General features: G+C 38.1%; 1 protein-coding gene across 2 annotated transcripts; it reads right to left on the bottom strand.

Annotated features, from left to right (window-relative positions):
* Positions 1 to 2164: 2164 nt before the first annotated feature.
* Positions 2165 to 8590, bottom strand: mdm4 (MDM4 regulator of p53; the record flags this gene model as incomplete). 2 transcript variants are annotated; one of them, XM_079217943.1, is made up of 10 exons in its annotated part: positions 2165 to 4532; positions 4642 to 4710; positions 5280 to 5474; positions 5636 to 5796; positions 5874 to 5970; positions 7283 to 7347; positions 7797 to 7846; positions 7945 to 8078; positions 8340 to 8414; positions 8519 to 8590. In XM_079217943.1, the coding sequence occupies 10 exons, from the start codon at positions 8588 to 8590 to the stop codon at positions 3972 to 3974; spliced, it is 1479 nt and encodes a 492-aa protein (XP_079074069.1). In that variant the 3' UTR covers positions 2165 to 3971. The 2 variants fall into 2 exon arrangements, with proteins under 2 accessions (XP_079074069.1, XP_079074070.1); XM_079217944.1 differs by having other exon boundaries at positions 5280 to 5459.
* Between the last annotated feature and the right edge of the window lie 7760 nt (positions 8591 to 16350).

Genomic DNA, 16350 nt, shown 5'->3' with positions numbered 1-16350 from the left:
AGGCCGGGGCAAACACATATACATACTCAAATCTACACGCATAACCCACTTCCCACTAACATTTTGCAGCACATGAAAGAACCTAAAGATATTCACTGTAAATAGCCGTGCTCCACTGTTAGAAACAAGATTAATGATGTGGCATCATATTCCAATACTACTACAGGTTGTGTGATAACTCAAAATAGGGATGTAATTTCTTGTTAATCAAAAACGTCTATCCAGTCTATTCAGTTTAATTAGACAATTTAGACCTAGACGTTGACTAAGTGTAAACCACAATCTGACTTGCTCCTCTAGGAGACACAGCTGAATCCTGTCTGAGGCCAGTGGTGTGTGTACGACTGCAGTGTTGTGAGATGTGAGTGGACAGCTATGTGGAAACTATGCCCAGCTCCTGTATATCATCGTCCATATCAGATCTCCTGCTGTGGATACTAGTAAAAGCTCTCACATATTCCTCCTCTAATCTCATGTTAACGTGTCACATCTCTATTTTCCTCGTTATATCAACACTTTATAATTTATTTATTATTATTTATTTAATTCTTTATAATTTAAAGAAATTATCTTTGTCTTTATGCCTTTTTCTGTATATCTCGCTCCTCTGACCTTCTCCCAAGTCAGCAGCGGGACAAATTTAGCGGCCTCCCAAATAGCACACAAAACAGAGGGAAAGTGTGCTATTTGTGTGTGTGTGTGTGTGTGTGTGTGTGTGTGTGTGTGTGTGTGAGCGTGGAGGTGAGAAAAAGGTCTTGTCCACAAAGATACAGTTACAGATATCCAGACACATAACCAGAAGAAAACAAAGGAGGATAAACAGCCTGGTATGCAGACACAAGAAGTGAGTTACGCAGAAAAGCTGTGTATATTTATAAAGGTGCATCAAAAGTACAAGAAAGACAGTGAGAGCAATAACATGATAAAAATGTGCAAAAGTATGTGGGCAATGTTCAATTGAGAGCTTCTATCTTAACTATTTTCTTTGTAGGAAGTATTGCATACGCAACAGGGGATAAAAGGAGAATGTGGTAAGCTATTCTGGGATGTTGGGATGGATGTACTGTCACCATGGAAACATGCAGATCCCCTACCACTCCCTGGGCCGTGGCATTCTAGAGCTGCCAAGCTCTGGGTGCCATGTCATCAGGGTGTTGTACCATTATTTGTCTCTACACTGTGACGTGCCAGACGCAAAACAGTATGCCATTCTTGAATTAGAAGCGTGGGGAAAGCATTTTAGTATGGCTGTGACAAGCATTACATACTGTTGTGCAAGTCACAGGGAGGACAGCAACACCCCCTAAAACAGGATTTTTGCCAATGGTGGAATATAGGTCTGAATTCAGTACTGTGTTACAATGTCCAATGTTCACCATCAGGCTGGTGAACACTGGACATTGTAGCAATGCATAGTGCACTTTATACACCGAGTACTCAGACTCAGTTTGTGCAATACTGTTATATCTTTTATATTTTGTGCCTTATTTTTTTACATTAAGTTTATTCTAATTCTGTGTGTTAGGAGGACCCAGCAGAATAAGCTTTTCATTGTATAGAATAACTGTCTGTTATCTGTGCATATGACAGTCAAAACATCTTGAATCTTGAATATGATGCATTGCCGTAGATTAAAGTACCCAAAGTACATTAATTAACTGATTTATTGATAAGTTGATAGGGAGAAATACAAATTGAAAATAATTTATTTCTATCTGGTAACGTTTTACATACCAAACAAATATCAGAATGGGCTTAGTCATTATAGTCCGAAAATGTGCTCCACCTCAACTAACAAAAGTGCTTACATACATATTCTAATTATGTAATGGTATGAAAGTCGGAGACCATTTTCCTGCATTGAGTATTTTTACTTCTAATACTTAAAGTACAATTAACTGATACTTTTTTACTGAGGTAACATTTTCAATGCAGGACTTTTACTTGAAACTTCCTTCACCATTGATGTTTAACCTAACCCTCTGTAAAGCCCCGAGTAAAACCACAGCTTCAAAGAGCTTTAAAAATATATTTCTCTCACTTGTATGAAATTACTAATATGAATGAATGAGAGGTGCAGGAGCCCAGTCAAGTAGGAGAGAACACATGACAGCTTGCCTGTCGCACAATGACTTATTCTTCGCTATGTAGCAAGGGAACTAAATGAAACAATTAACTAAACTCTTTATTGCTTTACAAAACAACTAATTTCATTCCATGAGGTTTAAAAAATAAAAAAAAGTGTTTCAGCACATTTAATTGTTAATGTCTGTCATTTTGAACCGAGATCCAGGGTAAATATGTAAGTTGAGCCATTTTCATGACACGTTTATCAAGAGGTTTGTTTTTCTCGAAGCACAATTATGGTGATAAATACAGCGTTAATAATAGGTTAATATAATTAACCTATTATTGCCTTAATATAGGCAATATAGCTCTCACACCAGCTCAGCGCTTGCTCTAGTCACAGCAGGATACATGCTCTATATATGCTTTACATGTTATTACTGGTACTGTACACCAGATACCATATTCAGACTTCTCCCCATCTGCTGGCAGAAAGATTAAACGCAAGTAAAAAGCAGATCAAATATCTGTCATATTCCCTTTACGCAAAGCGGAGCCCAGAGTTAGATGCTTTGTGTCACTGGACATCTTACTCGTACAGAGCCTACTGTATTTGTAGGCAGCTCACAAGTATACTGAAAGCTAATTGTATCTACGTGGTCCAAAAATACATTCTTCAAATAATCCATCAAAAATAAAATCAATATTATACAAATTAAAATTCAGAGTCATTACATGGCAGTGTAACGCTGAACTCAATCCTCAAACTGAAAATATTTAGTATGAGACTTTCCATCTATCATTTAAAAAGGTATTTTTTTTCTAGAGCTCTGGAACAAGTGCAGCCTTTTCCTGCTTCATTAGAGGTGGTGGTCAACTAATCAATCAAAACTTAAAAATCATAAATAAATAAAATACACAGAAATTGTTCATTTATCATAAATTCAGGAAGGGATGTAAAGTACCTTTTCTGAACAGTAACATTTAACATTAACCAACAATTATAGAACTTACTGCAGGCATAACTATCAACAGTGGCTTGGCAATTGTAAATACGGTATTGAATACATATTAACATCAAATTACTAAGCCGAGAGCAAATTACAGCAAATACTTCAGCTGTGCATTCTCAAGCAGGTTAAATTCTACATTTTGAAATACTATGAGAAAAACAGGAGTTAAGCCACCCACATTTGTATTTTACAGTACATAACTTCTTTTTTTTAGAAAGGCTTAGGAGGATACTTTAATGGAGCTGCAGCCGTGAACAACAAAATCTTGTTCTTCCTTCAATCTCGTCTTCATAACTTAAAATGTCAGAGCTTCAATACCTAAGAGGATATGAAAAGTTTATTTTTATTTTTTTTAAATAGCCAAGAATATGCTGAAAGAAATATTCCTGCACCGACTTTCCATTTGTCCAGATAAAGTGAATCTATGGGGAAAGAAATTCAAACAAAACTAAGAATTAAAGCAAGCAATACTTGTTGTGGCACCATCCAATGCAATGCAATGCAAAAACAAATGAGAAGATCCACAGCCTGAAAAAACAAGCTTTCATAAAATCAAATTGCTCACACAAACATGCACTATGTGACCTAATTAATAAATAAATAAATATGTCTGCCTTTATATGTCCCTTAATTAAACCTGCCACCAATTTGGTATGACAAAAACTCTTGTATTCAAGCTTTCATCCAAAAATACTTCAGAGGCAGTGATGCAGAATTAAACCATGCAACCAAGTGCTATATTTTGTGTATTCCGTTTTAAGGGTACGGTGCACATTTTGAATGTATCTACGAGCAGAGTGAGAACCAGAGTTCATGCATCTGTGTGGTCAAATGTGTTTGTGTTGGATTTTTTGTTCTTGATAGCTTGACAGATGTGCATGCATGTCCTATTTAGAGGATGAATATCTTAATAACTTTTTGAATGATCTTCCCACATCCTGGACAAGGAGCATGGAACTTGTGTAGTTTTCTTGCACATGGGAAACAGGTTATAAGGTGAGCCGTACGTCCATGAATTATATTTCCATTGCGTGGCCGCACTCGACACAGCTTGCAAGGCTCCAAAAGGGCCTCAGGCTTAACCTCTTCAATCTCCATGCCCAGATTTTCCTGACTCTCCCCTCCTGATAACTGCTCATCCTTGTGAAAGCTGGAGGGCCATGGCCCCTTGCCTTTCCCTGTAGGCAATGGTCGGTCAGCTGTGGAGTGGGAGGGCAGGATGACAGGGTCAGAGACTGTCCTGCTGCAGTCTGGAATGTCAATGCCCGTGTCACTGTCATCTTCCTCATCATTGGTCGTGGGAGAACTGCATGCTGGGATGTCCGGAACGGAAAGGGAATGGGCGAGTCGGGGGACATCTTTGTACCAGTTCTTACGTAGAGCCCAGCAGCGAACACAGTACCTCTGGAGAGGTGTGTTATACTTTCTGCACTCAGTGCACTGCCACGCATCCTAATGTACAATGTAAATACAAAGTTACACATCTGCATTGTTTAAGTTATAATCTACAGCTAATCAAAACCTAAAACTACAACATAAAATGAAATAAAAACATACAAACCTGTGTGGAGATTTCTGTATCAGTGTCATCGCTTAGGCACTGTGAGTCTTCATCTGGCTCTTCATGCATCTGGATAAATATACAAGTCGTTTGATCAAACAGGATTCATGCACATTCTGACCAATGCTTTTCCATGACTTTAAACCAAATTTCCATCACCAAACATTTAGTGAAATCTCAGTGTAAACATGAAATCAAGAGGAAAATGTAGTATTTAAACTAACAATGAGAATACAAAGCATACAGTATACCTTAAATGACACAAATGAATGAGAGACAATAGTTTGATTAAAAGAATAACCATTTATATAGATGCCTGTATGTATGCCTGCTTATATTTTGAGCGTCTTTATTTTAAAAGCATATTAATTATTTCAAACTCAGCGTAAATAAACGTCATGAACACATGAATATAACACATTTCCATGACTTTTCCAAAACTTTTGGGATTTTATTTTTTTCAAGTACTTTTCAAGGCCTGGAAATAACCATTGTAAAATCCATGACTTTTCCAGGTTTTCCATGACCATAAGAACCCTGATCAAACATCTCATAACATTATCCTAGCGTGTAAATACATGTATTTAAAACTATATGTGGTATGAGTCTGTCCAATGAAGTCCAAAACAAACTCCTACCTCGCGATCTGCTTTCTCCTCCTTCCCTCCATCATCATCCTCAGGTAGAGCCTCCCCTTCTCCTGTGCTCCCTTCCTCCAGTGCAGCCTCCTTCATCTCCACGCTCACCTGTTCACTCCCGCCCTCGGTCAGGAACCAGAGGTCATCAGTGGTGTCCGACACGATGGCCGTGTCCTCCTCCTGTGCAGGAGACAGCTGATACATTAGTCAGACCAACACTGTTACACTCCAATTCATGCCATTGGCCAACAAGTAATTGTGTCTGTTTTTAAGCTTGTAATCTTGCAATATAACTCCGAACAAGCCGTTACGACTGTGATTCAATGAACTTTCGAACAACAAATGAGGTTTCTTACTTGGTTTGTGTGGATGTCAGTGGAGCCATTGCTCCTGCGGCTGTAGTTACTACGGAGATTACCCAGAAACCACCACGGCAGGCCAGAGAGGTCCCACTCGTCCAAAGAAACATCCAGTTTGGGTCGTTTGCATGCTGACCGTGGCAGGCCTTCAAGGGAGTCTGGAGAGGTGTTGAACTGTTAAATTCAATATTTTGAACAAATTTCGTCCCGGGCAGATTCGGAACGGTTTGCTTACCATCCTCTGGCTCCCGAGGTCGTCGCTGGGAGGGGGTCTGCAGGAGATGCCCATCACTGCCAGCCTCCAGCCCTGCTTTGACCACACCTCCACACATCTAGGGGGGAAATGTGAAGGACAAAAACTAGAACACAGAGCCACAACTGGGTACTTGGAGGTCTCACAGCTCCTTTTCAAGATGGCCTCTGGGTATGTGATCGTTGTAGAGGGAAAAGGGGCTGGGCAGTTATGGTACGGTTAAGTGGGAAGGGAGGTCATAACAAATTTAGGATATAATAAAAGGCACCAAAACCATGTTGAGGGTAAAAAACAGAGATGGATAGAGAAAGATAAGGTAGGAAAGCCAGTGTACTAATTAACACTGATGGAACTAGTGGATCAAAGTTATAAAAATCCAGTTTCAGTCCAGTAAAAACTGTTCATATATATATATATATATATATATATATATATATATATATATATATATATATATATATATATATATATATATATATATATATATATATATATATATGCAAATTAAATCATAGGATTTAAGTAATTACTTATTTTAAGAGATACTGTAAAAAAACAACTGGTCTTGTACAGTAAATATCTATGGAAAAGAGTTCATCAGAAATTAAGAGGTTTTCAGATAAAGGAAACTAAAGCAGAAGAAAAATCATTCTGAACAACAGTTATCTAACATTGATGAACAATAATCACAGCTGATTAAGGAAATATGGACTTTTGAAAAACATTAAAGAATGATCAGGTCTTAGATCAGATAACCACCTTAAAGTGGGCAGTAATCAGAAATATAGTAACTCATTTGATTCATAAAGCCACTGACGAAGGACCAAATTTGGACTGAAACTCAACAAAGGTGAGACAAAGTCTGACGCATAAGTAGGTGCTTCAAAGTGGATTTTGGAGGGAGGTCAGAAAGAAAGGTGAAGGAAAACCGGGGTGGGTTATTGCTGGACCTGTGGCTGGATCAGGAGCTGCGATCCTCCAGTTTCGGAGCAGAGAAGAGAACTCTGAGACAGACAGAGAGGGTGACTCTGCCCCCCATCCACTGGGTGGTGCAGGTGGATTTCAAAAAAGTACCACCAGACCAAACCAAGGATGGGGTTGTACAGAGACGGTGCCACTCTGTACAAATGCACACCAACGAAGACAGCAGTCCTTACCCTCCCTCCTCATTACACACAAGCAGACAGCAGTTCGCTTTATAGTCTTAGTGACTAAACCGAAGTCTAAATCCAGCACTGGGATCAGTGCATGTTATGACAAAAATATAATATTTATAAACAGTTTTGAACTTAGCCTGCCAGTCCTGTACTTTGTATTCAGAAGTTGTGTGTAGCGAGGTGAGAAAGGTTGAGGGGGCTCTGTTTCTCCTTAGCACCATGCTTCGGTTTTACCTGACCACGATCCTCCACTCCGCCCTCTACACATTCACGGCCCACAGAAAGATTCTCTGCAGCGTCTGCATTTCAGATAAGACACAGTAACAGAAAAAGGACATCCCCACCCTTTAATTATAGCATAATACACTCTCACTCTAACGCCTGTTTTTGTAGCTTTGTAGGACAAGCTGGAAAATGTCGTAGTTCTCGTCCCCACATCCAAGAGATGCAATAACTATCACAAGCACTCAAAGTATGGAAAAAGAAAGCTGGATTTAGAATATACGTATAGATAATCAACATACACCCAGGGATTTTCACTTCAAAACATAACGTTAAAGAAGCCAATGGCACATAGAATCAATCACAAAGTTAAGAGAAAGAAGACACAATTACATTACAAGTCATCACACAAGTACTGAACTACAGGATGCACAAATATATTCATACGTTCCTTGTTCTTTGATGATGCCCCCTGACAGAATCATTATTTCACATAAATATATGAGCAGAAAATGAATGCACTTACCAGAACCACCAAGCACAACTAAGTATTTCTTGAGCATTTCATATACCGGGCTGTAAAATTAGATTATGAGAATTAGAAACATGCCTCTTTATTTTAGATGTTAGACAAGCATTACTGAGTGTTGACCATTTTTAAAGTGGGTGAATACCTCGGGTCTTTTACGGAGAAGCTTTCCACCTCCAGCAGTTCTCCCAAAGGGTCATCCTGGCAGTGGACTATGTGCTGCCTCTGTTTGTCGTACAATTGCTTCGCCATGATGTACTGACCCAAGTAATGCATCACCTACAAAACATATTGATATCAGAAAACCACAAGGCACCTATAGGGACATTTTTACAGATAGGAACCCAGTATAAAACAGATTGTAAGCTTGAATCATTTAACAATGTTACATTTAATGGCAACGTCTACGAGACGTAAACATTTTTGCAAAAAAGACTACTAAAACCTGGACCGACCACTTCTCAGATAGCACTTTGTTATGAGCTAGTAAAACAGGTTGCATACTAACAAACATACTTGACATTTCAAAGAACCGCTCACCTCTTTGAGTGTGAAGACTTCTTCATGTGCGCCGGCAACACGCAGAATCTGCAGGAGTGGGGCTTTTGGTTGTACCTGGTGGGTAAAGAGCAAAACCATAGCATTTAGTATGAACTAGAAGTGCAATGTTGGGTAATTGACAGGCGAAGCAGCAGTCATGGTTTTTGTTCTAATTGTACCTGATTTCCATCGCCAGGCAGTGTCCTGCATGCTGTGCTTGATGCAGGAAGCTGGGCTGATAGGGAGCTCATAGTAAACGAACAAAGTCTGAAATACAGAATCATAACGGGTCAGATAACGCTAAATCAGATTTCAAATTCCCAATCATTATTTATATTATCATCATCATGATAAAACGCAGATTTCTTCACTTTGACGTTAAACCTAATACCAACGCCCACGAAGCCAAATTGCCAAATTGTAAGCTTGAATTATTTAACAATGTTACATTAAATGGCAACGCCTACGAGACCAAAACGTTTTAGCAATAAATAATTTGTTTGAGGCTAAACAGACGGCACCAAAATGAGCTGGCTGGACAGGTATTTGGTTTAGCATTAAGCTAGTTAACTAGTTAGTTATCTAGTTACACCACTCCATCATTACGTTTTCTTTTGCGACAGTTAACTAGCTAACCACGGTCTTCAATATACAAGGCCAAACTTCCCGAAAAGCAGAGTTCGCGTGACGTCGGAAGAACGGGTGAAATGTCAGTAAAAAAAAAAAACGTACGCAACAACTGTCGACATTTAGACTGGAACATCTGAGTAACGTTAATAAGTGACAAGAATGCCAACGTTACCAGCAAACGTGTCAGCAAGCTAATGTAACGAAAGAGCGGACGGTAGCTAACTTAGCTAACTAGCTTAGTTCCTGAACAATACGTTAAACGTAGAAAATGCTTCTCACCTAGATGAGTTGACATTACTTCCACACATACACTGCTGCTTTAACAACCAGCCGACATCTTGTAAATATAGATACAGCTAATAAATCTTGAGGTTTTTACTGCGGTCAGGCCAGTCTCCACTTCAAAAAACACAGTCGGGCCAGCCCGCACGTAGATTTTCGGGACGCGTTTGTACAAGGCATTACGGTACGAGTGTGTAAAAACTGACTTCAAAATAAGAGGACACTTCCGGTGAAGGCAATTTCAAAATCAAAGCTATTTGAAAGGAAATTCCACTAATTCCACTTCATGTTAATAGTAGACTACCTCAAGATGTCACCCAGAGACAATCAAGGCATGTTGATGTTTAATTACAATATAAAAGACCTTCTACATGAGCTGACTAAAAATCCATTTATGAGTTAATGTATGTCTACTTTCAGATTCGATTGGAAAGGAAATGACTCTTGTTATGAACTAGTTCAACTTCATAATGATAGTAGACTACCTCAAGATGTGACCCAGAAACAATCAAGGCATTTTGATGTTTAATTACAAAATAAAAGATCTTCCGGATGTCGTGTCTAGACTGAACGGTGCAAATCAAATATTGTCACTATATACTGACTAGTAGTATAATTTACTTTACAGAGAGGAGTCACAGCGGATCCAGTGGACAACATGCAGACTCCCAGTCCGTCTCATCTGCCAAACAAATCACCACCGGCCGGTGTTACAGATTAAGAGGCGGCCCTGTTAATTGGCGACTTTCGGCCGAAAGCGTCTACTGTCTCTTCTTTTTTTCCTGTACTACAGAGTTCATTTACGTGACAGATATTTGCACAAAACAGACTACACAGTCATTATGTGTTACTTTTTAACAACTTTATTTCAAAGGAAAGGCAATTTGCTGTCAATTTCCTGTTTCAACACATAAACAACAAGTGACGTTTCCACTTGCGTGGATTCTTTCCCTGAAAAGACTCAACAACGTCTAGTCCGGTATGTTTTGACCAGAGACTTTAGACGAGAAGGTTAGACATTGAATTGCAGAATTAAACAATGCGACATTCACGAGGACAGCTACGTGTTCTCTTGCTATTGTCAACATCTGCTGTAACGACGACAACAGTAGACGCTTTCGGCTGAAAGTTGTCAGTTAACAGGGCCGCCTGTTATCCGTAACACCGGCCACAACGGCAGCCACAGAGCACATCTCCACCATATTATAATAATACATTTGGTTTTAGACCTTTATTTACCTGTATCTTCCCTTTTATTCATATATTCCACTGCTTTTGTGAACCTAAGACCTTTGGTAAAACAATGTCTAGCACCAACACAGTTCGTCCACATGAGTAAAGTTATGTTTTCACAAGACATATGAAGAATTTCAAAAATCAAGTGTCAATGTTTCAGCTTTAGGGCCATATTATCACTTTACACTTGTGTCTTATGTCAATGGTGCCTCATATAGAGAGCTGAGATTGTTCTGCAATTTTAGATGTAAAACACATGGGTATCTATCATATGCAAGTGCCTTTAAAAAGGTGAATTTAAGAAATTATGTAAAATAGAGATGAGATGCTTTTATTTAGAAGGCATATACATATGTATATATATACATATATATATATATATATATATATATATATATATATATATATATATATATATATATATACATATGTATATATATGTATATATATATATGTATATATATATGTGTATGTATATAAAAATATGTATATAAAATATACTGAATTGTATTAATAAGATGTCCTTATTATGTCAAAGTGTTGGAATAAATGTTAAATATTTAACTGCAAAGTAGTAATGCGTGATACTTTTTTTTGCATTGAATGCAAAGGAATGTTTGCTGAAATTGATTGACTGGCCCTCCCAAAAAAAAATACACCAGCCGCCACTGTTTGACTAAACTATTCTTGCATTGGTGTCCTCTCCAACATATAAGTAAAGTTTCTGTGTGGACAGGATGAGGACAGAAAAAAATGTATAAATAAATGCTTGGATAAATACAGGAATACATAAATAAATGCTTAAGTAAATACAGGAATAAATATAAGTTGATACATAAACAGGACATCATTAAATAAATCTATTTCTGTATTTCTTCATTTATTTCTCTCTGTATTTATGTGTCCGTATGTATTTCTTCATTTATTTATGCCTGTATTTCTGTGTGCTTATATGCAAATAAGCTGGGGCAGTCTGAACCTCATTGTTAAACAGGATTGGTCAAGTAGGGGAGCAACGCAGAAGCAACCGATCCCTAGCACATGGCCCCTGTAGACTACGGCTGCGGTCGAATAGTCAAATAATTACCTCCTAACGTTTAACCCTGAGCACTTTTCCTTAACCTCTGTGGAAAACGTCATGGGGTTAAGGAAAGATGGGAAGGAGAATTCATGATGAGTTAGGAAAAGACCGCGGTGTTTGGCAAATTCGACTCCACTTTCACTAAGCAACGTAGTTATGACGCGACAGCAGGCGCATGTTAGTGACGTCGGTCTGTCTGCAGCGTTGAAACTACAATGCTGTAGTCCATCTCGGACCACAATAAAGCGCATCTTAAATACTTCATCCGTCTTCTTACAGTGTCATACAGACGATATAAACAACCCGGTTCATAGTTTTACTTTATTAACGAGGTTGGAATAGAAATGAATGAAGGAATATGAAAGTGAAACCAACGTATTTTTCACAGAGTACAAAGCTACTAACCTGTCTCTTTGTTCAGTTTCAAACATGTTGAATACGTCACACTAACGATGTGTGTCTCATATCCCTTTTTGTTGTTATTGTTTATATGCAGATTATAATCTGATCATAAAAATATGCAGACAACAGTTTATGAAACACCACACAACTCGTGTTGACTTGATAGTGTTTTATTGCAATGTGACAAAATAGTTGACTAAAAAGATGATAATCAAAAACATGACTCAGACTCAAGAGCTCGTCCTGTTTAACTCTTTCATTAAAGCTTCTGTAACTGCAGTCAAATACAATAAAAGAATGAGGGTGAGAGAGAGAATATCAATAGCTACAGCAGTTTGATCACTTTACAGCCATTTTCAGCAACGTAACATTCGTAGTTTGCCATCAAGTTTAACAGATTATTGAAAGTATTTCCAAGTTATAGCAACGATTATTTACATGATCTGCGTTTCTCGGTCATGATCGTTTGTTCTTGTGAACAGCCGAATGATACGTCAATTTAAATAGGCTCGTTTGAGATGAGCCAGTTCTGCGCAGAATCGATCGGCGGCGATCAACGCGCAATCCATGCCGGTTAGATTTGTGTCCGATTTGCTCCCGACTTATTGGCCGTTTCTCAATAAGCGTTCTTCTCTGTACTTGTGTTCTCGTGGACTCGTGAAAGTCATCAGTCAGTCCCAAGTACTGTTCCAATTCAAAAGTCCGCTTCTCGCCAAGCACGGTGAAAATGCCCGGATGTGACTTGATCCGCCCATTTTACCAGGGATGCATCAGAGCAGACTTGAGCGTACTTGAGAGAGCCAATATCCCAGAATGCATTTCGGACAAGCAAACGGGGAACAATGGCGGATGAGAAAACTCATGAATGAAAGTTGACATTCTCTGAATACTACCGTTGTTGAGTCACAAAATGTAATTTTAGGATGTTTTCAGGCGAGAAGTTAATTGTTTAAGCATCAAATCTGTGGTCGGTTTGTCAATAATCAGCCGACTTAAAAAGATACGCCGACAGTTTGAGGTCCTACTCGCGGGACCGTGAGCCCAGCAGCACCGGGCCGTCAGCGCTCTGCTGCCCGCCGAGAGCAGCCTGATCTCGGCTGGACTTTTTGAAATGATCCGCTGGCTCCGATGTCTCCGTATTGATTAAGCATGAGTTATAATTCGGTTTCGAGGATCTAACGAGCAATATTTATTATTTTATTATTTATTCACAGTCACATTAAATAATTTTGATGGAGGGAAAGGTTAAGATTCATAACTTACATTACACCCATATGTGATCGTTTACCATCTGTTCAAAGTTGGGCATTAGCCATATAAAGTTTGTCATATTTACAAATTAAGTGGTATAAATCACAGACTTACAACTAACAAGAATGGAAAAAAATGAACTCTTTGTATCAAATATTGTTCGTTCACCTTGAGTGTGCACCATGTTTACATATTGTGTTGTGATCATTTATTTCCCTTATTAAATTCAAGTGAACTCAACTGTTTGACAAATGGGTGTAATGTTTGGGTATTTATACACTTATGACCATATATCATGTATGATACACATCATAATGTGTTTGACCAGATTGACTTTGTCATATATTCACATGGTTTAGGTGTCCCTGATTAAATTCAACTGAACTCAACTGTTTTGTAGTTCTACAAAGACGTTTTGAATGGTCTGATATTAAACAGCTGTCGATTAGTTTGAGAAAGCAGCGATATTGTAAAGTGCTCCGCAGGTCATGCCAACATGCTCCATGGAGTCGCAGTCGGTCACAAGTTGGAATCCCGTTAATTAAACACTTAGATTCTATGATTTCCTGCATTTAATGCATCATAGAATACCAGGCATTCATGTTTCATTGTAACATAAGAGTACCTGATGCTCTCATCACGTTTTACTGCTTTAAGTTGCATTTCTAACTTTTATGTTCCGAAAAGACGTTTCAGGCTCAACAGAGTCCAAAAGTGCATTTTGTTGTCGAACACTTAGATTCTATGATTTCCTGCATTTAATGCATCACAGAATCCAAGACATTCAAGTTGTACTATAGTGTAAGAGTACCTGATGCTCTCATCACGGTTTACTGCTTTAAGTTGCATTTCTAACTTTTTATGCTCCGAAAAGACGTTTCAGCCTCAACAGAGTCCAAAAGTGCATTTTGATGTCAAACACTTAGTTCTATGATTTCCTGCATTTAATGCATCACAGAATACCAGACATTCAAGTTTCATTTTAATATAAGAGTACCTGATGCTCTCATCACGTTTTACTGCTTTAAGATGCATTTCCAAATGTTATGCTCCGAAAAGACGTTTCAGCCTCAACAGAGTCCAAAAGTGCATTTTGTTGTCAAACACTTAGTTCTATGATTTCCTGCATTTAATGCATCACAGAATACCAGACATTCAAGTTTAATTTTAATATAAGAGTACCTGATGCTCTCATCACGTTTTACTCCTTTAAGATGCATTTCCAAATGTTATGCTCCGAAAAGACGTTTCAGCCTCAACAGAGTCCAAAAGTGCATTTTGTTGTCAAACACTTAGATTCTATGATTTCCTACATTTAATACATCATAGAATACCAGACATTCATGTTTCATTGTAATATAAGAGTACCTGATGCTCTCATCACGTTTTACTGCTTTAAGTTGCAATTCTAACTTTTTATGCTCCGAAAAGACATTTCAGCCTCAACAGAGTCCAAAAGTGCATTTTGTTGTCAAACACGTAGTTCTATGATTTCCTGCATTTAATGCATCACAGAATACCAGACATTCAAGTTTTATTTTAATATAAAAGTACCTGATGCTCTCATCACGTTTTACTGCTTTAAGATGCATTTCCAAATGTTATGCTCCGAAAAGACGTTTCAGCCTCAACAGAGTCCAAAAGTGCATGTTGTTGTCAAACACTTAGATTCTATAATTTCCTGCATTCAATGCATCATAGAATACCAGACATTCAAGTTGTACTATCGTGTAAGAGTACCTGATGCTCTCATCACGTTTTACTGCTTTAAGATGCATTTCCAAATGTTATGCTCCGAAAAGACGTTTCAGCCTCAACAGAGTCCAAAAGTGCATTTTGTTGTCAAACACTTAGTTCTATGATTTCCTGCATTTAATGCATCACAGAATACCAGACATTCAAGTTTCATTTTAATATAAGAGTACCTGATGCTCTCATCACGTTTTACTGCTTTAAGATGCATTTCCAACTTTTATGCTCCGAAAAGACGTTTCAGCCTCAATAGAGTCCAAAAGTGCATTTTGATGTCAAACACTTAGTTCTATGATTTCCTGCATTTAATGCATCACAGAATACCAGACATTCAAGTTTCATTTTAACATAAGAGTACCTGATGCTCTCATCACGTTTTACTGCTTTAAGATGCATTTCCAACTTTTATGCTCCGAAAAGACGTTTCAGCCTCAACAGAGTCCAAAAGTGCATTTTGTTATCAAAAACTTAGATTCTATAATTTCCTGCATTTAATGCATCATAGAATACCAGACATTCAAGTTGTACTATCGTGTAAGAGTACCTGATGCTCTCATCACGTTTTACTGCTTTAAGTTGCAATTCTAACTTTTTATGCTCCGAAAAGACATTTCAGCCTCAACAGAGTCCAAAAGTGCATTTTGTTGTCAAACACGTAGTTCTATGATTTCCTGCATTTAATGCATCACAGAATACCAGACATTCAAGTTTCATTTTCATATAAGAGTACCTGATGCTCTCATCACGTTTTACTGCTTTAAGTTGCATTTCCAACTTTTATGCTCCGAAAAGACGTTTCAGCCTCAACAGAGTCCAAAAGTGCATTTTGTTGTCAAACACTTAGATTCTATGATTTCCTGCATTTAATGCATCATAGAATACCAGACATTCATGTTTCATTGTTATATTAGAGTACCTGATGCTCTCATCATGTTTTACTGCTTTAAGTTGCATTTCCAACTTTTATGCTCCGAAAAGACGTTTCAGCCTCAACAGAGTCCAAAAGTGCATTTTGTTGTCAAACACTTAGATTCTATGATTTCCTGCATTTAATGCATCATAGAATACCAGACATTCATGTTTCATTGTTATATAAGAGTACCTGATGCTCTCATCACGTTTTACTGCTTTAAGTTGCATTTCCAACTTTTATGCTCCGAAAAGACGTTTCAGACTCAACAGAGTCCAAAAGTGCATTTTGTTGTCAAACACTTAGATTCTATGATTTCCTGGATTTAATGCATCATGGAATACCAGACATTCATGTTTCATTGTAATATAAGAGTACCTGATGCTCTCATCACGTTTTACTGCTTTAAGTTGCAATTCTAACTTTTTATGCTCCGAAAAGACATTTCAGCCTCAACAGAGTCCAAG

The sequence above is a fragment of the Taurulus bubalis genome (genome assembly GCF_910589615.1).
Source record: "Taurulus bubalis genome assembly, chromosome: 5".
Lineage (NCBI taxonomy): Eukaryota > Metazoa > Chordata > Actinopteri > Perciformes > Cottidae > Taurulus > Taurulus bubalis.
Note: the sequence above shows the minus strand (reverse complement) of the source record. Positions and strands in the feature narration are given on the sequence as shown.